Source organism: Epinephelus fuscoguttatus, linkage group LG3, assembly GCF_011397635.1.
Source record: "Epinephelus fuscoguttatus linkage group LG3, E.fuscoguttatus.final_Chr_v1".
NCBI classification, from domain to species: domain Eukaryota; kingdom Metazoa; phylum Chordata; class Actinopteri; order Perciformes; family Serranidae; genus Epinephelus; species Epinephelus fuscoguttatus.
Genome location: NC_064754.1, coordinates 14,972,486 through 14,996,852, shown reverse-complemented (window position 1 = coordinate 14,996,852; position 24,367 = coordinate 14,972,486). Strand labels below are relative to the sequence as shown.

The 24,367-nt window shown below is 42.6% G+C and overlaps 1 protein-coding gene across 2 annotated transcripts in view; it reads left to right on the top strand.

Annotated features, from left to right (window-relative positions):
• Window positions 1–20,295, top strand: part of LOC125885931 (ras and Rab interactor 2-like) — a 48,860-nt gene extending 28,565 nt beyond the window's left edge. Inside the window, exons 6-13 of one of the 2 annotated variants that reach the window (XM_049571786.1) lie at window positions 304–376; window positions 1,096–1,187; window positions 7,315–8,730; window positions 14,042–14,124; window positions 14,358–14,583; window positions 14,827–14,958; window positions 16,502–16,665; window positions 17,051–20,295. In XM_049571786.1, coding sequence (XP_049427743.1) covers window positions 304–376; window positions 1,096–1,187; window positions 7,315–8,730; window positions 14,042–14,124; window positions 14,358–14,583; window positions 14,827–14,958; window positions 16,502–16,665; window positions 17,051–17,377 — 2,513 coding nt within the window. In that variant the 3' untranslated portion in view covers window positions 17,378–20,295. Of the gene's footprint in view, window positions 1–303; window positions 377–1,095; window positions 1,188–7,314; window positions 8,731–14,041; window positions 14,125–14,357; window positions 14,584–14,826; window positions 14,959–16,501; window positions 16,706–17,050 lie in introns of both variants that reach the window. The other variant, XM_049571787.1, reaches the window with a different exon arrangement.
• The last annotated feature ends 4,072 nt before the right edge of the window (window positions 20,296–24,367 follow it).

Sequence of the window (24,367 nt, the reverse complement as noted above, 5' to 3'; positions counted from 1 at the left end):
ACAGTACACTGAAACCAAGACATGAAATGACGGTAAATATTGCAAAAACTGGCCACAGATGATGAGTAACAGGGATGTAGTGCTATTTGTTAAAGCACTGGAGCACACCTGTGACACACCTCCATTGTGACTAAGATCAATTTTTCAATTCACTCAATCAACTTCCTTGTAAGATGTTGGCAAGGCCGGACATAAGTGACAGAATAAAGCTTCTTAATGCAAATTCCCTGTAAGAAATGACATCTAATCTAGTTTCAGTCTATCAGTTGTAACTCAATCTGTACACATTTCATTTGTTTGCAGCCTTTTCTCTCGAGGGATCTGGAATCAGCTTTGCAGATCTGTTCCGCCTGGTGGCTTTCTACTGTATCAGCAGGTAAACAAACCAACATTCGTTTTATTCATCCATCACATCCCCAGCTTCTGTGTGTTTTGTTCTGTAATGACAGGGTGATTCGAAGATGGAAAGTCCATGGATGAAAATAATGTTTGTCGAGTAAGCACTCAGCTTTCGATGCCCAAGGCTCTCACTTCTTGTTTTAGTTCGAGAGACTCAGACGCACAAAGGACTTAAAACAACAGACTAAAGAAATAAAGGGAAATTGTAGTGCAAGCAGGACCCATCACAGCACTTGTTTCAGTTAGAGAGATGACCACAAATCAAACAGGCCTCTTAAAGTGTACAATTGTGCATTATATCTCAATCTAATTTTGATCTACATTCTCAATCCCAACATGTTTGCTCTGTATATCTTTAGATCTTCATATCTGTTCCTTTGTAATGGAGACAAAGGTTGTGTCAGCATGTTTATATGAGTAATGATTGAAAGTGTTTCCACTTCTCTGTATGCCAGTGTGTGTTAGTGCATATCACTGTCAAATGAGGACAATGTGCTTCATGACCCTGACCATAAAGACAGAATCATTTACTTGTTATTGTCGATGAATGACAAAGGTGCGTCAATGTTAAGTTGTACAACTAAACTCACGCAGGCAGCTTCATCTGACTACTGTTGGATCCTAATTCAGGTTGTAATCATTTCTTATATTGTATTTCTAATGTTCATGTTTATTGCCTGGTCATGTTTCACTCAGGGATGTCCTGCCTTTCACACTCAAACTCCCAGAGGCCATTGCATCTGCTAAGACTCAGAAAGACCTGGAGGAGGTGGCTCAGCTTGGAGCAGGTAGCCTCATTTATTATTTTATTTTTTATGTTTTTTATGTGCTATTGTGCTACACTAGCTACAGGGAATCAAAATCAACAATCAACCTCCCTGTCATCCACAATCTTGTGTTTCCTCTCTTTTCCGTGCACCTCTGAGCATCCCTCTTCTCCGGCATTCTTCTCATCTTCAGCCAGTAACCATAACTCAAGATTTTCATGCTCACCAAATATGTTAAAAGTTATATCATGAAAATACGCCATCTTTCTATCTTGTAAATTATTATTTTGAAGCAGTCACGGCTACGTTAGCCAGATAAAAAAGTAACTGTTGTCAGGGCAGCGTCCCTAGCAACGCTGGGCTACATAGCAATGGTCATTACACAGTATTATCAGACCTCTGAATGCCGCGACTGACCAATCAGAATACAGCATTTAATAGAGCCGTGTAATAAAATGTTTTAACATTTTGTGAACTACAGTGTGCTACATTAGTCTACGTCCTGGTGCCTTTTCCCCTACATTTTGCCAAACCTCAATAGCAATGGCTGGTGTTGAGTCTCCCTAACTAAGATAGCTATGAATTCTTAATCCCAAAAAGGAATAAAAAAAGAGAATTTAAAGGTACTTGTACCTACTTGTATTTCACACAGCACTTTGAACACAAAAAATTTGAACATCCACAACTCCAACTCCCTCCAAAGGCCTACTCCCCCCTCGTCCATTACGTCCTCATTACGCCTACGATAGATGTAGGCGTAAGCAAGGTAATGTTAGATACACAGAAGAGGAGAGGGAGTGTAATGTTACAACCAAGACAGTCAAACGCAACCCTGGAGTTTTAAAACTCAACCGGAGTCAGTGATGACTGATGAGTTTGAGAATAATAAATAATAAATGTTACGCAAGTGTTTACATCAGTCGGAGGGCTCGACATGGGGAAGACAGACAGGATGCTCGACCAGTCACTGCATTCAATCCGAATGCAATGATGGGTCGGCGTTTTCTTAGAACCATATGAGAATGGTATAATTATGAGTTTTTATCTCTATTGGAATTCACTTACATTTTGGTGTGTCATCAGCTTATTAATAGCATTTTAACCTAAACAAAGAAAAGCAGAAAATTTCCAGAAAGGGAAGTGTCGCTTTAACGGTGCTATCACCACCAACACTGCAAAGTTAAGGAACCAAAGAATCAAAAGGAGCACACTTCAGAGTGACCACATTGTGTTAAAACATATTAATGAATGCTCATTTAGTCTTAAATATGCTGTGTAACCTTCATTATAAGGCTCAAGTATGTTTTTGTGGCTCTTTTTCTGGCCAAAAATGGCTTTTTTGATAATAAAACCATGTTAATTGCATACTGGCTCCCAGTTCTGTAGCAAAAATATTAATGCAGAAAAATTAAGGTGATATTGAGCTCACTCTCTGAAAAAAAAAATGGAATAAGCCTGCACTATTTCTTAAACATTACCATTAAATAATGTGGCTAAGGTAAAGAATATATAAAGATTAGACCTCAGAAGTTAAAACACCAGTATTATTTTAAACCTAGAGGTGCCAGTGTGGCTGCCTGTAACTTCTCCACCTGCTATAACATGCAAACAGTCAACTAAGCAAGCAAATACAGAAAGTTTGTTAGTTTATTTATTTGTCTTTGTCAGTTCACGCTGACCACTCAGCTCTGGTTTCACAGCAGATTCAGTCACTTCATCTCTGTCAAGTTATTCTCAGCTCAGCTCCTGTGAAACTGCAGTGAGTCAGCTTCCTACAGTAGAATTCTACGACATAGCTCAGTGCTTAGTGTGGGGGAGAAGGGAGTGGCCAGTGGAAAGCTTCAGTAGGCTGTGCGCTCCATAAACACACACATACATACCATCATACCACATTCAGACGTGTGTCAGCGCACAAGCCTTTCAAGTGTGAGTGCTAACAAACAATGTGCTCTAAACTGTGTCAAAGCTACTGACAAACATGAAGAGCCGCTTTTATATTTGCATGTTGACATTCCTTTGAATAGAAGTGGGTGTAAGGCTGCGCTCAAATAGCTTTTGCACTGCTGTTCTTTCATCTGTTGTGAAGGGGGGACAGAGGCAGCGTGTGAGCCTCTCTTAGTTAACTCATGCAGCCAGTAAGGGAAACTCCCCTTCACCACTGGAAAGCTTCTATTTAGAGACAAAACGCAGACGATCATATTATATGTTGTGGAATCTGAGCACGCACATGTGAAACACAAACACATGTGACAAACAGTGCCAGAGGCATTTAAATATTGCAGTGACTTTGGAGCTGATTTGCCTCTGCAGAGGGCCATGGAGGGGGTTGTTCTGCTGCAAAGGCACATTTTAGGGACTTATTAAGAGCTGATGATGATCGTAGCAAAGTCAGCTTCTCATGAGAGTGGGATTCAACTGGCGTCTTTTGCCAAGCTGGCAGCAGAACTTTAGGGATGGGTGTTGGGTCAGTCAGTTGGTTGGTCGGTTCGCCACTTTGATCCAAACCAACGTATGTCCAGGGTACTGGATGAAGTGCTCTGACATTTTTCACTGGTAATCATGTCCCCTTCAGGATTTGTAGCTTGATTTGAGCACAGTCATCAGGTCAGCCTTTGAATTTGTCATATACTGCATTGTTGATGACTTTCTTCCTGCAAAATGCCGCTGCTAATTAGCAAATGTTAGAGTGCTTACACACCGAACTAAGATGGTGAAGTATTAAATGAATTGCGTGTTGTCAACCTTTGAACGTCTGGTGTCCTTAGTCATGTTGCCAAGAAGGAAATCTAGTTGCAGCAGCCCCGCCCAGGTCAGGTGTATGCAGGGGTGTTTCTAGGATTTGAGGACATTTAGGGCTTAGTCCAGACCTCTGTCAGGTTCTGGGGAGCCTCAAGCTCTATTCTGATATTATTTATGCACTCCAGCACCCTGTTTGTGTTCAAAGTTTAATGATAGTCCCAGTGTGAATTCATTTATTTTCATTGTTAATTAGAAAATCTTGTAAAGTTGCGCATCACTGCTGAAGTCTCTCGTTATTCAGTGGAGTCATTAATGTCTTTGTTATAGTCGAATTACATGGGACACGCAAGCGGCGAAACAAGTCTGTTGCTATTTGCCCACAAAAGCGTGCAACCACTATAATTATAAACAAATTGCTACACTGACCACGGAAACCAACCTTGCCTGTGCGGGCATTGCGCAACTCTTCTCTATTTTTATTTGGCTGGTTCATTATTTTTTCCCCTTCACGCGGCTCTGCGGCCCTCCAACAGGTAAAACTACATAGAACTGTGTAAAAAACGAGCACAGTTTGTTTTAAAAGGATTCAAATGAAAACCTGATTGTACCAGAGGCAGTGCAAAGCTGCAGAGCAACCTTTTGGGTGTTTCACATTTTTACATTTTGATTGAAATTATTCAATCCAATCAATGCGTCCTGTACGTGAAACAAGCCAGTTTATTAATTCAGTACTAGCTGATATAGCCCACACTTCCGAACACTGCATAACTAACTGCATCATCACTTTGCAAAACTCAATATGCACACAGTGAAGCTGTATTTAGGCCATTAAAGGTTTTGTCAGTGGACTTCCATAATACCATAGGTTCTCAAATATTGACCTCAGCGCCAGGTCTTTATTCGAAAAAGACATATTTATTCTATTTCCCCTGTTTTATGCGTACGGCTTATTGTGTTTTAGTAATAGCCCTCCCTGTTTTCTGATCCTTTCCCATTTTAATTTGCCGTCGAAGCTGTTTGCTTTTCATCCACATTAACATGTTTTCTCGATAAAGTTAGTTAAAGGGATAGTGCACCCAAAAATGAAAATTCAGCCATTATTCACCCATATGCCGATGGAGGCCCTGGTGAAGTTTTAGAGTCCTCACAACACCTGCGGAGATCCAAGGGGAGAGGGGGTAGCAACATAACTCCACCTAATGGAGGCCCCAGATTCAAACATCCAAAAACACATAATTGAAACCACAAAATATCTCCATACTGCTCGTCCGTAGTGATCCAAGTGTCCTGATGCCCCGACATAAAAAGTTGTTTGCAAAAAAACGTCATTTGAACTCTGTTTTTAGCCTCATTGTAGCCTGTAGCTCTAACTGCTTCTCTGTGCACTGTGTTCACGTGTGTGCGCTTGTGCGAGACCAGCGAAAGCATGTGAACACACATGAAGGCGGTGCCCATGTCTCACGGAGTCGTGCAAGCGCATACACGTGAATGCGGTGTACCAACAGGCAGTTAGAGCTACAGGCTACAATGAGGCTAAAAACAGAGTTCAAATGACGTTTTTCAAACAGCTTTTTATGTCGGGGCGTCAGGACACTTGGATCACTACTGACGAGCAGTATGGAGATATTTTGTGGTTTCAATTATGTGTTTTTGGACGTTTGAATCTGGGGCGCCATAAGCCTGTATTAGGTGGAGTTGTGTTGCTACCCCCTCTCCCCCTGGATCTCCACAGGTGTTGTGAGGACTCTAAAACTTCACCAGGGCCTCCATAGGCATATGGGTGAATAATGGCTGAATTTTCATTTTTTGGCTGCACTATCCCTTTAAACGTTCCCTCAGTATTTACTGTTGCCTCAGTTTTGCTTTTTTTAAGTCACCATCAATGACACTAAAGACTTCCTGCATAGATGTTTCACATTAAAAGCCACTCCGCATCAGAAAATGCACAATTGCCCCCGTTCAAAGTAGGCTTTTAGTTTGAAAAGTTAGCAGGATGTGTTAAATTTAATTGACATTAATTTAACCTCACCCCTCAAAAAATGCAAGTGATTTGAATTAGTGAATGAAAACAGTTTGTGTTTCATAAAAATAAAAAAACTTGGAGCAGCAAGTTGTTGAGTGTGGCGTGTTTGTTTTATAGATGGATTAGTGCCATTGAAATATACATCATGATGCTGAAGTTACCATGTGAGCTTATTCCACCCCTCCTTGATGTTTTTTACTCAGCCCATAAGTGACTGGTCTTTGGACACAAACTAAATGTATCTGTGTACCTGAAAATTTATGGTATGCTCTTTTTCAATCAAATGTTGTCATATGTGCTGTTGCGAGTCGTCTGCCTGCTGCAGACAGACTCCATTGTGACCATTGCTCACATGGACCAGTAAGAACACCACAGGCAGACTTGAGTCCGAGGTGATTGTGAGACATATGAAACTGTTGCACCCGGCGTCTTTTATTGCTCCAGGAATGCAAGAGTAACGATTCTATTTATAGCCTGCGGGGACAGACAACACTGAGCTTTCACTGAATAGATATTTTGAAGTGGCAAGATTTGTTGCCTTGTTTTTTCCAGTTTGGTGAAATCATTGTGTTGTAACGAGATATTCATGCTTGGGGATAGGAGAATCTTTCTTTTTAAGTGGTTGTTAAAGCTGAGCCTGTTAGCATCTTGCCAAATAGTTGAAAACAATGGAGTAATTCAGTGGAAAGGCACAGAGGAACATCAAAATGGGAGCACATGTCCTCCACTGTTGTGGGACACTGCACTGTCAATATGGAAAAAAAACAGAGGCAGAAATGCATACATATATATATATATATATATATATATATATATATATATATATATATATATATATATATATAAGGTTTGCTGTGAGCTATAGCTTCATTTTACAACAGAAAACTGTCCTTAAACTACTAAGTTAGGGGAGACACAGGTCAGCAGTGTGAAGAGTCAAGAGAGAGGAAAACAGAGCAGGAAGAAGGAGTGGAGGAACTGGAACTGCGTGCCGTGTGTTGTGTTTAGTGCCCTCCCACTCTGTGATTAGCATGGGCAACTCCCTCTCTGTCTCTGGGTGTGTGCCGGCACTCAGTGAATCTGAGCCAAGAGACACGGGGCTGAACTCACAACACTTTGCCACCAGCAAGACGAAAGACACGCTAAAGCAGAGAGGCAGGCAAAGAGAAAACTGTGGAAAACTTTGAGGAAACGTCTGAACTGTTGGTGAGAGGAAATAGTTGAGAGTGCTGTCTTTGTTCTGTCTCGACTTCTCTTTAACTGGTCTTTTTTTCTAAAGACTAGAGGACATATCCTGTCTCTGAGCCTTGGAATTGTCCCAGGAGAAGTGTGTGTCTAGCTTAAGGTTAGTTAATGATTGCCTCTGATTGTTTCTGTGTGTTACAGGCTTCTGGGACTCTGCCCTGTGCAGTCAGCGTCGCACTTCTCCTCGTCCCTGCCGCCCTCTGAGCCGCACACTCAGCCCCCAGCGGACCAACAGGAACAGGGAGGTCGAGGGGTCACAGCAGAGACACACCGGGGCTCACTGTGACAGTGCACCCCCGACCCTACGGTCCCACGCCCCTCCACCTTCCTTTCATCTGGAGAGGAGACATTCCAGTGGTCCTCTGTGCTTCGTCAACCCCCTGTTTCTCCAGACTCATCAGCACCGCCGTTGTGAAGACGATCCACCTTCACATGCTGTCAAGTCCAGTAGCAACCTGGAGAATGCAGGGCAGTCATCTGAGAAGCTGTTAAGCAGCAGTCAAGGTAGCGAGTCAAACGTGGACAAGACCAAATTGAACGGCAAATCACGCCCCCCTCCCCCTCGACCCCCTCCTCCCCGCTCCATGCCACGCCGGCGCCCTGCCCCACCTCCACCTGGACCTCCAGCAGCCACTGCCAGACCCAAGAGCATGCCAGTGGCCGTTGCTGTCTCTACAAGGCAACAACAGTCCTCCGTCAGGCGCCCAGCACCCGCTCGGCCATCAATGGGTGCCAAGCAAAGCAGCCCATCCAAAACTGCAAGCTCGCCGATCTCCGTGCCTTCAAACCGACCACCTCCAAGGCCTAAGAAGCCTGATCTGGAAGCTCACCGCTGCCACATTGCCCTGGATGATGAGACTATTGCCAGAGCTCTGTCCCGTGCCAAGCTCCCCACCTGCCAGCCTCCACCTGCTGTCCCTGCTGATGTACTACTGGAGAATAACGCCGGGAGTCCGTCCCATCCGAAGGAGAGGGGACGCCAGCGGCTCAGTGACATGAGCATGTCTACTTCTTCTTCTGACTCACTGGAATATTCGCAGTCTCCGGGATTCTCCCTGGGCCTGGCCCCTAGCCCATCCAGACACCTTAATCATCAAGACCCAGTGGAGGACAGCAGTGACGACGACGAGGATGGGGAAGAAGATGAGGAGGAGGACTACGGAGTCAGTCTGGAAACGGACCTCGAGATGCGTCTACGTCCCTCGTTCAAGGCGCGGAGGCGAAGGGTCGGTGTGAGCCTGAGTGGCGGCTCTTTCATCCTCCCCAGGGCCCTGAAGGGACGGTTTCGCAAAGTAAGCGGCATGCTGAGCTCCCTGATGACCCCGGAGAGACGGGCGGTGAAAAGGATTGCTGAGCTGTCCAGGGACAAAAGCTCGTACTTTGGCTCCTTAGTCCAAGACTATATCAACTTTGTTCAGGAGAATCGAGGCTGTCACACCTCAGGGATTGATTTTCTGCAGACTCTCAGGCAGTTTTTGACACAGATGAAGGCTTACCTGCGCCAGAGCTCTGAGCTGGACCCTCCTATTGAATCACTCATACCTGAGGACCAGATCGGTAAGTTGTACTTGTACTTTTGAGATGTGTTACATGCATGGTGCGTCCTGACTAAATGAAACATTTGCTCATGATTGCGTGGGCACATGTGTGCGTGTGTGTGATCTTTTAGTCATACCCTGTCTCTGACGGCACTCACTTATCTACATGTTCTCCTTCCACTACAATTTGAGAAGTAAAACCTCTTCAGTGTTGCTACAGAAAAGGATTTCAAAATTACTTCATCCATTGAAAATGTTCAGTGAGTGCCCAGGCAGGCCATTGCCCTGGGAATCAGACAGGCTAGTTGAAGTTTTCCATATTAGTCTTCCTAATAACTGGCGTTGAGTTACAGAAATGCCAGCATGCTGTGCCCCAGTAAGTTATTCTTGGCCTCTGTTGGTTGGAATAAGCTTACAGTGCAGTCGAAGCTCATATATTTGTATTAGAGTCATTCAGCCCTTCATTACGCTATTTTTGAATGAGCTCGAATCAGTCATAGAAATTTATGACACCATCTTTACTATAACTCTTTTTACTAAACATATATCACTCTTTCGCTAATACTAATTTTAACTGAAAGTTAAAATGCGTCATAATTCAGTGCAGCCTCTGTTAGCTGTTAGCTCTAGCCACCGGCTGCTAACAGCTAACGATAACTAGCTCTCCTCCTGCCAATATCAATCAATCAATCAATCAATCAATTTTATTTATAAAGCCCAATATCACAAATCACAGTTTCCCTCACAGGGCTTTACAGCATACGACATCCCTCTGTCCTTGGGACCCTCACACAGATTTGTTGTTCACAATGTAGCGTTATCAGGGAAACAATATGGTGTGTCCTGTCATATGTCGATAGTTCGTTTACTGCATCATTTTGTCCCGACAGCGCCCTGGGCAAGATCTCTATGCATCCTTAACACGTGTTCTAGTTTCCAAAGTATGACAGGGCACCGTTAGTCTCAAGCCCTGCTTTTTGGCCCGCCGAAACAACTGATATAATGCACTGGAAAAACTACTACATCTGTGAATGTCATATTATTTGCAGATGGCAGTCAACAAGGCGAATATCATCTGATACCGATGTTCGACAGATAAATTGGTGCATCCCTAATTTTAGGCCTGCTTGGTATTTAACAAGTTGGTACCTACTGAAATGTAAGAGAACTGAAAGCTGGCGGCGAGTGCTTCACCAGATATATGGTCTCTTTGACTGTTTCAAAATCCTGTATACTGTAGCTGTGTGTGTTTTGGTATCAAAGTTGTTTATATCCTCCATTGAGGTCATGATGATTGTAAATATAAAGTTTGCAGGCATGTGCAGCTCTATCAAAGGGACGTTTCATTCCAGTCCCATTATTGTGGACTTGAGTATTTGCATGAATATGTAAGTATGTCTTTGCACTCATCTCGCGTCCCTTGTTCATTGTAAACAATAACAGCAAAGCCTTGTTCAGAGACAGAGAAGTGATCCATTCTGGTTGTGCTAACAGACCACAGATACGCACACCAAGCATCTCACGCTCACAAACGTTCCCTTTGGAGAGGGGATATGTGAAGAAATGTAATACAGTGCAGCGGCCGTGAAAGTAACCATAGAGTTTAAAAGTTTAGCTGTGTTAGTGGCACGATCACGAGAGACATCCGCTGTATATGCACCAGGGAAATAATAATTTTTTTAAGTGGTGAGAGTTGTGTCGGAACTACAGCTATCCATTTTTCAGTGGAAAAAACAAAACAAAACTGAGACCTGTGAGCAGACGGTCTGGCTGACGTCATGCTACAATCCAACTGAATATGTTTAAAAGAAAGGAGAAGTGCTCAGAGTGTTTACAGAGAGATTTGGAAGTGTGGTTACGTTATGGCTCAAAGTCTGACATCTTGGGAGAAAAATGTTTGTGCTTAAGAGGAGCTAGAAGTAATAACTTTATTAAAGTATTTGTTGAAACTATAATACTTTGTGACTTAAAGAAGTAGAATGATCAACAATTGGGTGTTTGCATAGGGAGGGTGTACAGCTGTCAACACGCCCTAACTTATGGCCGTGACTGGATAAGAACAAACAGAGGGAGGAAAAGACTGTCATTACTGGGATGTAAATCAGAAAACTGCACATATTTTATGTCTGCTTTCATGTGCTTAAAGCGTTTTTCTTACATTTTATTGCATGTGCTTGTTGGTATGTTGTTGTGTGTATGCACGGTTGGCCTGCCTCTGACCAGGCTGTCGTCTCTAGATAAAGTCCAACAACAGACATTGCTCAATATACAACGGAAATCAGCCTTTTTGGAGGGAATCAGGAAGTTCACACTCAGAGAATGTGTTTGTGTGTGTCTACAGCGTGTCCTCAACAGTACCCCTGCCTGTGTACACACGAGGATCTGTTGGATTTGCCCAGCTCCTGTAAACACCTTGGGCCTCCCCCTGTTCTCGACTTCAGATTTATTTTTCTTAGCAGTGTTCAATAAAGAGCTGCCAAACCCTTACCTCAGGCGACCTGCAACACTTGTCTCTTAGACACAGTGTGGAGGCATGTGCCGGAGTGTAAGTGGAGCACATTCACTCCTGCTCTCCTCTGGTATTCCTCTGACTCACCATAAAGCCAGAAATATTTCCACAAGAGTAGAATTCTTGTATGTGCATGCTCGCTTGTTAGTGCTGTTGCAAAACTTGCATTGGGTTCTGTGCTGCTCACTGCATAAACACTGCCTGGAGGCTGGGGATACTTGTGCATGAATAGCTGTGTCAGTGCTGCCAGTGAACTAAAAGACACAATTGTGAATGCAGCATGCTATACATTTTTGAGGTAGGCAGGAAATTATTTGAAGCCTATGTATGTAGGTTCAAGGTACAGATGGAGCCATTGTAGAGGTCCGAATGCAACCTTTTCCTGCATGTAAGCTGAATTAATGATATACTTATGAACAGGGCTCCAAGTTAGATTTGTCAAGGTCAGACTTAAGCTGAGACTCTAACTAATATGCCACTCTTTAACTCTTCAAAGCATGTAGCAAACAATCAGGTGGCCCCTTAGCTAAACTGCAAATGTGTAATGTAGTAAAACCTCTTTGAATGTCAGACTTTGAGGTTAGTTATTTATTACTATTGTTGCTTAAAGTTGTTGAACACCAGCAATTAGAAAGGATTCAGATTTAAGAAACAGATGGAGGATAAATGCACACAGGAAACTATCAGCGCCTGATACTGTTAATGTGGGGAATGGTTGCTTGGTTTACTCATCTCTGAGTAATGCTTGCTGAATAATTACTGGACCTATATAGATAAAAGAAACTGTATATGTGGGCCCCTTCTATTGGATTCACTTCCTCAGCAGGAATGAGTGGCCGTCAGGTTGAGAGACATTGTCGGTACTGTATATTACCTTAGTAGGTGGTGTTCAGCAAGCCCCCAGGTTAGAGAAGCAGACAGGAGTGCTGACATCGAAGATAGGCTACTGCTGTGGAGGGGGACAGCAGCAAAACATATAAGCCATCTTAAAAACGGCCCACCTAAAACAATTGATACCAGTTTAAGTGTACATTATATTTTCACAACTTTACATTGCTTTCAGATAGTCTGTTCCAACAGGGAACTGAGGCCCCTCTGCTGTCTTCAAAGCCACCGGACTCTCAGTTGCTGGTCTACCGCTGCCTTCATCGGGTAGTGTGTTTGTGTGATTTTGTGACTTTGTTGAATTCCAACTAACCTTTTAAAATACCAAAGCCACACAATAACACAAACAAACTAACTGATTGAGACAGTGGTAGACCAGCAGCTGACTGTGTTCTGCAAGACTGAATTACTGTTTGTGTTAAAGGAGTCTTGTGGCTATGAACAGAGCGTAGATAACGACTTCAGTTCCCCATTAGAAAGGGCTGTCTGAGGTAAAGCGATGAAAAAACAGCATACACTTACACTGATAATGACTTCAGTAGAACAACATTTTTTTCTGTCACACAGCATCATTTTTTTAACTGTATGCCATTTTGCAACCTAGTAATCCAGCGATGCTGCTTACCATAATATGTAGGCTAATGCCAGCCAGCAAGCTAATGTGTGTGGTAGTGTAATATCGTCACAACATTATTGTGTTTAAAAGCGTTAGTTTGGATTCAGCAAAGTTATATAATACCCAAACAAGCTAACAAGCCAATGCAGCGGTAGACCAGCAACTCCTGGTTTCTGCAAGGTAAAATTACTGTTTTTGTCAGAGGAGTGTGGTGGCTTTGACAAGAGCTTAGATAAGCTTAGCTTTAATTCTCCGTTGGAATGGGCTGTCAAATGGCAAAGTCTATGTAGAGTATATTCTGAATATAGCATACACTTACTACATTGACCTTTTTTTTTTTTTTGAGGTGGCTAAAATACGTTTTGCTACTGCCCAATTGAAGCCATTGTATCGCTCTCTTCAAAGCCACCAGACACTTCTGACAGAATCAATAATTTTACCTCGCAGAATCGGGGAGCTGCTGGTCTACCACTGCCCCAGTTGGTTAGTTTGTTTGTCCATCTGTGTGACTTGTTTTGACCATGGAATGCAATTGAATACACCTCATAATGTTAGCTACGGTCGTTATACAGTGTATGGATAGTCATCTAATGTCATCTAATGCTAATGAGAAGCTAGCAAGTTATCTTGCAGCTATTTCATAAGACTGAAATGACTAAATGTGACTAAACATAATGTCTATCGTCAACATGAGTTCTGCCTGAGTCACAACAGATAGATTTTTATCAGCTATGGTGGTTGTTTACATATATGTATAAACGTTTCTGTATGGTTGTTTGACAATGAAGACAACAACTCCCATGATACCATGCTACTTCACGACATCATCAAAGTCCTTTTGTTGTTGTTTTGTTTAGAGATCCCCAAAAGGCAGAAATTACATAATGTGTGTTTAATACAGCTTTACACCAAGCAAAATCCCCTAGTGTGTATCACTAACCAGTGGGTGTTCTCTGAGGTTAATCGTCAGTCGACCTTGTAAAACATGAATGTGATTTTTTTTTATGTGATGAAGTGGGTTGACCTCCTTTATTTACAGTAATTGTTGTGGTTATAGCATTTATAGTAGTGGAAAGAACAGTTTCCATTTGCTGTAATGAGTCCTGTCATTGGGCTTTCACAACAGGCAGTGACGCACTGTCCGTTGTAAAACTTTTCTCATTTGTTTGCATTTGAAATCTACTGGTGTGCTTTCACAATCAAAATGTCCGTTGCTCATTGACCTTTGCCTTGTGTGTGTGTGTGTGTGTGTGTGTGTGTGCTTGCATGTGTGCGTGCGTGCGTGTGTGTGTGTGTGTGTGTTTCCGTCATCCTCTACAGACCAGGTGCTAGAGAAGGCCATGCACAAGTGTGTCCTAAAGCCTCTGAAGAGCGTGATTGACACGGTTTTACATGACTTCCAGGTAAGAGATAAGTGAAATCTTGTCATCCTTCAAGGTTACTGTTGGATGTTGGAGATGTTAGATTGCATCTCTACTTTCTTAGGTAGATGAGGTTAATTTTATCCCAAATATACGAGGCATTGTAGGCTCTGGAAGGAAATTAACTTACGCTATCTCTCAATCATAAGTTTTATATAGGTGAACAGACTCCTAACTCATATCCTTACTTCACCTTGGTCTGCTGTTCTCTGCAGGTGAGCAGCGGAGCTTTGCAGCAGCTAAAGGAGAACCTGGCCCTGGCTAAGGCCAAGAGGCCCCAGGAGTTAGGGGTGGACGGAGCTGTGCCCCCTGACCCCGTGGCTATTGAGAAGATCCGCCACAAGTTCGTCAACATGAGCAAGATGTACTCCCCTGAGAAAAAGGTGTCACTGCTGCTGCGTGTGTGTAAACTCATCTACACCATCATGCAGGATAACTCAGGTATGAAGAAGTGTGAGATGGTGGTATTTTTATACCCTGCATATGACCTGAAGCCTGAGACTGACACTAATATTTAAAAATAGGGCAGCTTTAGTTTAAGTGGATAATTTTTCACAAAGTCCAGTGTCCTATTTTTGGAATATAAAACATTTTCTGAAATAGATTCTTCAGTCTTGACCTTTGTCAGACCTGTGTGCCCACCACACCTACCTGTCTCACTGCTCTCTGTCTGCTTCCTGCCAGGGAGGATGTACGGTGCTGATGACTTCCTGCCCATGCTCACTTATGTGGTGGCTCAGTGTGACATGCCTCAGCTGGACACAGATATCCAGTACATGATGGAGCTGCTGGACCCATCTCTGCTGCAAGGAGAGGGTAGGTCCTACTGGTTGCTCCACATCTTCCATGACTTTCTTGGTATACAGTATGTGTATGCTGAATTATTTCTTTTAGGCTCAATCCTAGTAAGCAAAAAGCTCAAAGGAAAAAAAACAAGAAATACTCCTTTACCTGTCAAGACAAAGAGAAACTGGAGGAGGTTCACACCCCATCAGCACCATGGGCTCCTGAGCTGTCTCAATTTTCAGAAAATGTTTTCCTTCACTTAGGGTTATATAATGCTGGATATTTCCCTCATGAGGTCAGTCAGATTACAGTGTGGTGTGAGGTTGATGTGCATTACAGCCTGTTGTATAACCCTGTCAACGGAAGGTCTGTCTGGGAGGAAGCAGAGAACAGAGGGCACACCTCCAGCTGAATGGTTGGAAATGGCTCACATCAATAAAGATCAAGGGCAGGGGGCACATATTAGAAATCTTTTGTCACACAATCCCGTCACGCCATAAGGAGGCTGTCACATTCGGGACCTGGGCCCAGATCTGAGTACACTTGACACCAAAGTATACCATATCGGGGCATGGTACACTGATGTGTGCCCAGGTCCACTTGAAAAGATGGTCTTGAGTATGGTTCATATGTACGTTGGTATAGTCTGCATCAGGTGTATAAACCAGCTTTATCAGAACACGCAAGTGGACTGCTGTTTAACACGAGTTGTAGTTGGCGAGCATAGTTGGTATTTGCGTGCGTTTGCGTATGTGTGCTGCATGTGCCGTTCTCATCCTCTGAACTGCACGACCATGGGAAGGCAGATGAGAGGGACGTTCTTGACACTGGGCCTCATTTTGTCAGTACTTGTTGATTTCTGGGATTCACCAATGTTTTCTTATTAATACTCCTCTCCTATAAAAGTGTTCGGCAGCACCATCAACATTCACAGGGTTAATACAAGTGTTTCAGAACAGACAGTATTAGGAAACATGTATACATGTTCCAGTAGGAACCTTAACTACAGGTATGAACTTGAAAATGTGCATAATGGTCCTAGTTGCATTTCCATTATCACATTCTCTATTAATAAATGCACATTTTGTTTTTTCTCTGGAAGCGTTGTCTCGCAGTAATTTTCACTCACTGAGGTGAGTTCAGTTTACCAGGAGGGTTTTGTAAGGGGGCTTATGAAACATAGACTTAGGAAGGAAAGTCCTTTTGACATTGGTAGGAAATTCCAGTCGTTGTTTGATTTGAATGGGCTGGAGCAGGCTCAGAGGAAAAAGGAGGTTGGACCCTCCGAGAATGAAATATTTTCCTATCAGCGTCAACCTGTATGGCACGCACAGTAATCTCATTGTGGAATTACTCTAGTGTATGCGTAAAGGTGTATCCTGAAGCCTCAATTTTGAAAATGCCTGTTCTTGTTCTGATTTTTCCATGACGAAGGAGGAAGTGTTCACTTCATTTTTCATTTTTATGTGACTCATTTAATGTCAGCTGGTTTCATTTCTTGACAGCTAGCTCTGTTCTGTTTTGTTTTCTTCACAAATCCTCAAGCATCTCTCTCTCATTTCTGCCCACTCAGGGGGCTACTACCTGACCAGTGCGTACGGAGCCATGGCCCTCATCAAGAACTTCCAGGAGGAGCAGGCAGCCCGGGTGTTGAGCTCTGAGGCCAGGAACACACTACACCAGTGGCACAGACGGCGCACTGCTCAGCGTTCAGCGCCCACTGTGGACGACTTTCAGGTATCACGCCTGACCTGAACCCATCTTGAACATCCAGGCAGTGAGTCTAAGTTGTACCAATTCCAAATAAATCCACACTTCATATTCAGCATTGGAAAGGTGCATGAAAGGTGCTGTGTTGCACCTCCCATCGGTGGAAAGGAATATATGTACAAATTTTACTAACATCTCAGCATGAGGATCTGAATCTGTGGTTCACTTTTTCTAACTTTTGTAGAAAGCACCATCTAGTGGAGTATTTAACAACTGCATGTGGTTTCTATCGATAGCAAAAACTTTTTCTGCCTGCGTGCTTGATTCATTTGTAATACCTCCTTCATTGATTGTTGAAATGTCTGTATTTACTTCCAAATGTTAACACAGGACTTTTTATTTCTCCCTGTAGAACTTTCTCCGTGTAGCCCTTCAGGAAGTGGACACAGGCTGCACAGCCAAAACCCTGATCGTCCAACCTTACACGACCACAGAGGAGGTCTGCTCACTCTGCGCTTACAAATTCAAAATCCCTGACCCCGACACCTACGCACTGTTTCTTGTCACTGAGGACACCAGCCAGCAGCTCGCCCCAGACACACACCCTCAAAGAATCAAAGCCGAGCTCCACAGCCGGCCCCGAGCACAGGTCTTCCACTTTGTCTACAGGAGAGTGCCTAACCTTAACCTCTGTATCCCTGCCATAATGCACAATGGGAACTGCCTTCAAGTTGAATAGCGCAGGAGAAACTAACAGCTTTCTGCACTTGATCCTAAACAAAAGTTATGTTTTGTGGTGTTCTGGTGGTGCTTGCACGTTTGTTTTGTAGATAGATTTGAGGACGTCTGAATGGAAACAGAAACCAAGCTGTACATTGGCATATTGAGGCAGATATAAAAAGTCTTTGATCAGATATGATGCCATGCAAACGATATGGTGAGTTATTTTTATGAAGAACCACCAGGGGATAGGATGGACTGTGGGAAGTGCTGGTGTTTCATTCAAACACTTTAAGACTGTGGCTCAGATTTAGGTCAGAAAAGGCTAATGGTAAGTTGCAAGTTTAATTCAGGTTGTCGACAATTCAACCATTTAGAGACCATCTATCTGGTTAGATTAGGTGGTATGCTGAGCGGAAATTGTCGAATAGTTTAGAGTGGCTGGTTTACAGGGTTTTTGGTATGTAAAGTATTATAAAGAGGTGAAAAGTTCTTCAGATTGTTGGACAGGTGTACCATCCTTAAAGGTACTGTATGTAACTTTTTACATGTTATTGTTTAATATTGCCGATGGGTAAACAGATAGTAACATAACTTAAAAACTGAGACTTTCCCGACTTTCTTTGTTGCCTATAACAGCCTCGGGACTGACTTCTGTGTAAAGGACAGGGGCCAAATTTTCTGGGAAAATCCAAAGGAAGTGATGAACCTTGACCAAGAAACCCTTTCTGGCATAAAGCCCTCAAGGCCAACTCCTCTCAATAGCATGCTGCACCTCTCTGCAGCTTCACAACAGTGTGCAACAGTAGCAAACATTAGTTAAAGGTCCCATATTGTGAAGAGTCAGATTTCCATGTCTTTTTAAAATTAAAGCAGGTATAGGTGCTTTATAAATACTGTGAAAGTATCAAAACGCTCAGTTTACAGAGCATTGCTCACAGTTTGTATTCAGAAACTGTGCCTGTAAGCAAGCTGTCAGGATTTCTGTGAATTTGTGATGTCACAAGTATACCACAGACTAAATCGGTCCTTTTGTATTCCTCATTGGGATGTTTGTGTGTGACTGACATCAGCTGACAGGAAGTAAACATGGATCCAAGCCATAATTCAGACAGAGGGTGATTACAGGTGTATTCAGGCAGGCAGTATGAGGAAAATTCTGATTTTTGTACATTAAAGCTTGTAAACATGTCCCTGTGGAAACCCAAAATACAAGTGTGTACCTGAATATGAGCAAAATATGGGACCTTTAAGAAATAAAGTCTGTTAACATCAACAAACCACCGACATCCACCATAACAAGGGTCCACTATAATATATATTTTGCAGTGGCAGCCAGGAGACAGACCTTCACTTTCAGCTGAGGTTTGTGCTGGCTGAATTTGGGTTGTTAGAGCCGCTGAATGAAGGTCTGTTTCCAGAGCTACCATCCGCGTTCCTCCAGGAGAAGTCGTTTCTGGAAGGACAGTGGGGTGCGCTAGCAATATCAGTCAATATCATCAATATCAATATCATAGTATCAGTGCCCCCTAGTGCTGAAAAAAATCCCAGAGGAAACGGTGACATGTAAAACATATTTGGATATTGTGGTTCTATCTGGCTCATGTTAGCTAACATTAGCTTGCAAACGAATTGCTAGATAGCAAACGTAGCATTGAGTGGATAACGTCTGCTAATTCATCCAGACTCTCAGGGCTGGTTTGCAAATTAGTTAACCAGCTATGAAGCAACCCATGGCAGATCCATGAGGGGTAGCTAAGTTAAGCTAAGGTTAGCCAGCTAGCTGTAAAGCTACGCTTCCTGGATCTGCTGTCGGTTGCTTTGTAACATCAGCAGATAAGGTCATTAGCAAACAGCAAGCTAGTTAGCATCACGGAGCCAATGGTCCAAATTGAATGCAGGAACATACCAATGGCAACATTAAATACTAAATACGACTGTAATTTATTTTCCAGTATTCTATCAAACAGGATGTCGGTCGATCACGGTCAGTCTTTTGTTAGTCACTGTTGCGCTTGGGGCTACAGAGGGTGCTGACAGCAGTTCACTTAACGGCCTCAGAGAGAGGTGTCATTAAAAACAAGTTACATACAGAACCTTTAACACGGAGGTCATCTAGTTTATATTGCATTTTATATAACTAATGTTTGCCTAAACTGCTGTTATCCCAGGTGCCTTCAAAACAAATTGAACATCCTGTATCTACTGAAAGCTCTCCGCTCTCATCCAGTGATGAGTCAGCTTTCATCAAAGTGACCCAGAAAACAAAAACAAAAAACAACACAGTGCTAAAACATTGATTTATTAAGTAAAATGAACTATTGTAAAAGTTATGATTGTTATTTTTATTGCTCTTGTGTTTATTTTCTGCAATTGCTGGTCAATTGTAGCGTGTATGCCTGTGTAGAAATATTTTTATATTCAAATGTTTCCTTTTCATCACTAAAGATTTGTATTCTGACATAATATTTCTGTACTGGACTCGATAGTGGACTTGGATTTATGCCAGTTATTTCTCAAAAGTCAGTTTAAAACAACACTGTCTCTGTTAATTGTTATGTAAAGCTCAAAGCTGACTGTGGAAATATAAAAAATATCTCCAAACGAGGCTACTTGCTGACTCTTACATTATATTATTTTCAGGAAATTTTGCTACTGTATTTTAAAGAGGAAGTGTCACTTTTTGGGCATAAAATTAGGTGTCTGTGTTGCACAATAATACCCAGACAATAAAGGAACAGCAGGATTTTACATGATCTCTAAGATGTAATTCACATACAACAGGCTGTAAAATGCACAATTGGTAACACATTGTTCAGTCTGCAAACATATACAAATTAAACTGATTAAGACATGATTTTCAGAGCATGGTCTAAACAGAAGGGAATATTTGTGGAGTATTTCTGTGGTTTAATGTATAAAGTCAAATGAACAATTTGTCGTTGTGGTTTTTCTTCTTCCTGTTTTGCCTTCTAAAATGTAAAATAACCACTATTGGGTTCATAGGAACTGAACACTGAGATACAGAGGAATGAATCTTTACTTGTTCCTGATTGGTCAATAATTGTGCGCCCGCACTGTACAACTGTTGCTAGGTGAAACACCTGCCTGTTTGTAGTACTCCACTCCTGTGTAAGGGTGCTCCTGGTACAGACTTGCTCTCGCCCATACAGTAATAATCTTAATCACACACACTTTTTGGCGTGTACAAGACAAGAGGGCCTTCTCACTACTGTCTGATCATAAGTGATATGTTTATTTTGATTTAAATGTATACACATAGGTTATGCCTTTGATTGCATACATTTTAAAATTGGCCCAAACAATAAAGTCACATATTCACAATAAGGTATTGTGTAACGTAGTAGATTCCAGCTGATTGAATAGCTTCCTGGAACAGTTAGTGCGTTATTAAGCATCAAATTAGCCTTTCTGGAGTCCCTGCCTGATCTAAGTGTTCATGCAAAGAGTTATAGGTAAAGTCTTCCATACTGAGTACATGAAGTCAGTGCTATGTTTACCAAAGTGAAGCTGGTGAAGCATCTTAAATTCATTGCATGTGTTCGGTCAGTTTCAGGACAGCTCGAAGAGGAGTGGTGTTTTGGAGGGTATACGTGGGTTTATGGGGTTACCCATCCCTTTTTCTAGCCGTTTACAGTTCAATCACCTATCAGCCCAAAATCAACTGGATTATTTAACAGAGTAAACCCACTTCCTCCTTGGTAACCTACCCTTCTACCTGGTACTATACCCACCTTGTCAGCTGTCAATACACCACTGTCTAAGAGTGTTATGTTGGATAAGGAAGTCAATAATAAGTGAGAAAAATATGGGAAAGGCTTAAAAATAAAGTACTCACAGTACATCTGATACAAGGTATTTAACATGCAAATTACAAAATGATTAGACAGTACATTGCAGCACCTAGAGGTTTGCAGTTGAGTCTTTCCTTAGTCTTCTAACGACCATTTAGAATTTAACTCAAATGTTATTTGTGAAAAAATATGCTTATCTCAGTGGTGCAAAGTTTACAACAACCGTGTTTCATATTCTTCAGTGTCACTTCCTGACAATGTTGACTGGTCACAGTGTTCGCAATTTTTTTTTTTTTTAAATAGATTAATTTTGTGCTCAAAGTTAAAATAAAATAAAATAAACCGGAAAGATGACGTATGACTACAGTAGAAGACGCGGGTGATGCGCATGCGTCATCCTCCGAGCTTGCAGTTGAAATGTCATAGCTCTTTGATCGGCAAACCGATAACACCTTCGTGAACTAACCGCTAGCTAGTTGAGGTATCTTTTTTCCTTCTTGTATCTTGTTTTCTGAGTATTTGTATTTGAACCCAGCACAACGCGGAAATGTCAACTTTTTCACCGAGCTTGCTGACATTACGGTAAGTTACTATCTAGCTAACGTTACAGACTGTCGGGAGTAATGTTAACGTTAGTAACCATAGTAACAGTTAGCAACCGCTAGCGTTAGCTGCGCCGCTAGCGTTAGCTGGTACTGGCAAAATAAATCACACTGGCCGCACAAGACCCAAAAACCGGCAGCCTTATTACTTATCAAAGACAATTTGGCCATAAATTGACAGGAAATGCTTATGTAAAATTCGGGTTTTTAAATTAACTTCTTACTGGCTTTAGAGAAACTAGCAAAAAACTAGCTCACATCAACTGTTAGCTAACGGTCGTCAGTGAGAAGTAACTGAAGCCCAGCTAACGTTAGAATCATGTCATATATCTTTTAGTTGAAGGAGGTGGAGAAGAATCTTCCTAGTAGATAGTTATGTTTGGTCCCAATTCATGGGCTTTATCCCTCGAAGGCTGCAACCTTGACTAGGACCGAGCTATAGTTTCTGTTTGGAAAAAAAAAGTTACGGTAGGTAGGTGTTTTTATGTTATTATTATTATTTTTTATTAATATTAATATTATTGTTGTTATTTTTTGAGATAACATTTTTATTACGTTTCTTTGCAAAACATTAATAATAAACCATATAGCCACATCTCATCCATATGTGTCCATATGTTTCACAAATTGTGCAGTTGTAGAAACTTGAAACAGAAAAATGGACCTATTGTCATCAACCCATAAACCTTCCCATGACAGTCTGAATCTCAGTGGACTCCTGCACTACAATCAACAAACTCCACAAATCCATTCAGCAGCTCCACCACCCACAGTCAGACACACAAGCTGCTTATTTACTCCTGAATTACAGCTGACCACTTGCACCAATGGCTCAAGTTGCTCCTGTGTCAATGTTTTTGCTCGCAGGCTGGCTCAGACTATTTACTGGACTTTGCCAGCCTGTCGTTAATGTGGCTTTTGAAGATAATGGCAAGCATGGCCATTCTCAACTTTTAATGTCTGATAGTCCACCACTAACATTTTCATCATGTCACGTCTCTTCAACAAAAATGAAACATAGATGTTGTCTAAGAGTTTATTATTAAGACATATTTTTAGCTCGTCGTCTTCTTTTTTTTCATGGAAAAAAGGTTGTTGACAAAAAGCATTTATCATAGTTTTTGTCGACAAAATAAACACTGCAGGGATCAGACCCTCTGCACCATTGTGTTGTCTTCCTCTGGAACTTTGAAAGATGTCTATGCCATGATGTGTTGCTCTCTCGTCAGACTGCAGCAGGTGTTCTTCTTCTTCTTCTTCTTCTTCTTCTTCTCTGTGTTTCTTGGCGGCCTACAAACAAACTTTCAAGGTGTGCTGCCACCCACTGTGTCAGGGTGTGTAGATGCTGCCCTGATAGTCAGTGAAAGCAGTCTGGCTTCATATTATCAGCGCTATTTATCAGCAATAATTTTAATGATGCAATTTCTAGGCGCAGCTGAGGGGTGGAGGGTGGAGGGTGTCAGGTTCGGTGACAGGAGGATCTCGTCTCTGCTTTTTGCGGATGACGTGGTCCTCCTAGCTCCATCGAACAGTGACCTCCGGCTCTTGCTGGGACAGTTCGCAGCCGAGTGTGAAGCGGCTGGGATGAGAATCAGCACCTCCAAGTCTGAGGCCATGGTCCTCAGCCGGAAAAGGTTGGATTGCCCACTCCAGGTCGGGGGGGAGGTCCTGCCTCAGGTGGAGGAGTTAAAGTATCTCGAGGTCTTGTTCACGAGTGAGGGTAGGATGGAGCGGGAGATTGACAGGCGGATTGGGGCAGCGTCAGTAGTAATGCAGGCGCTTAACCAGTCCGTTGTGGTGAAGAGGGAGCTTAGCCGGAAAGGGTGGCTGGGCTCAGCCTTAGAGATAGGGTGAGGAGCTCGGACATCCAGGAGGGACTCGGAGTAGAGCCGCTGTTCCTCCACATCGAGAGGAGCCAGTTGAGGTGGTTCGGGCATCTGGTGAGGATGCCTTCCGGACGCCTCCCTTGGGAGGTGTTTCGGGCATGTCCAACTGGGAGGAGACCTCAGGGCCGCCCCAGGACACGCTGGAGGGATTACATCGCCTGGCTGGCTTGGGAACGCCTCGGGGTTCCCTTGGATGAGCTGACGGAAGTGGCTGGGGAGAGGACTGTCTGGGCTTCTTTGCTGCTGCCCCCGCGACCCAGACCCAGATAAGCGGAGGACAACAAGTACGAGTACAAATTTTAATGATCAGAATAATACATGATATTAAAAATGTCCCATTATCGGTTGATAATTTGTCAGCCCAATATTTATCTTGCATCCCTAATTTTTTCCTAGCCAGTCTAAAATGACTATTGCCGTTCTGACCGCACATGAACTTTTACTCAGTTTCAGACTTGGAAGTACTTATGTGCCCTGTTTTTTTCCCTTATCTTTCAGCAACTCCACAGATTGAAGAGACAGACAGCCAAGAGACAAGGACACAAGCTGATCAAAGTGGCTCACATTCGTCAGACCATACTGTGAATGTTTAAAGAATGTTTTCAGAAAATATGTGACAAACCCCAAATGCACCTTAAAAACAAAGTCTGACAGCAATTAAAATGTTTTGTGATTTCTTTTTCATTACTACTTTGTAAGGTGAATG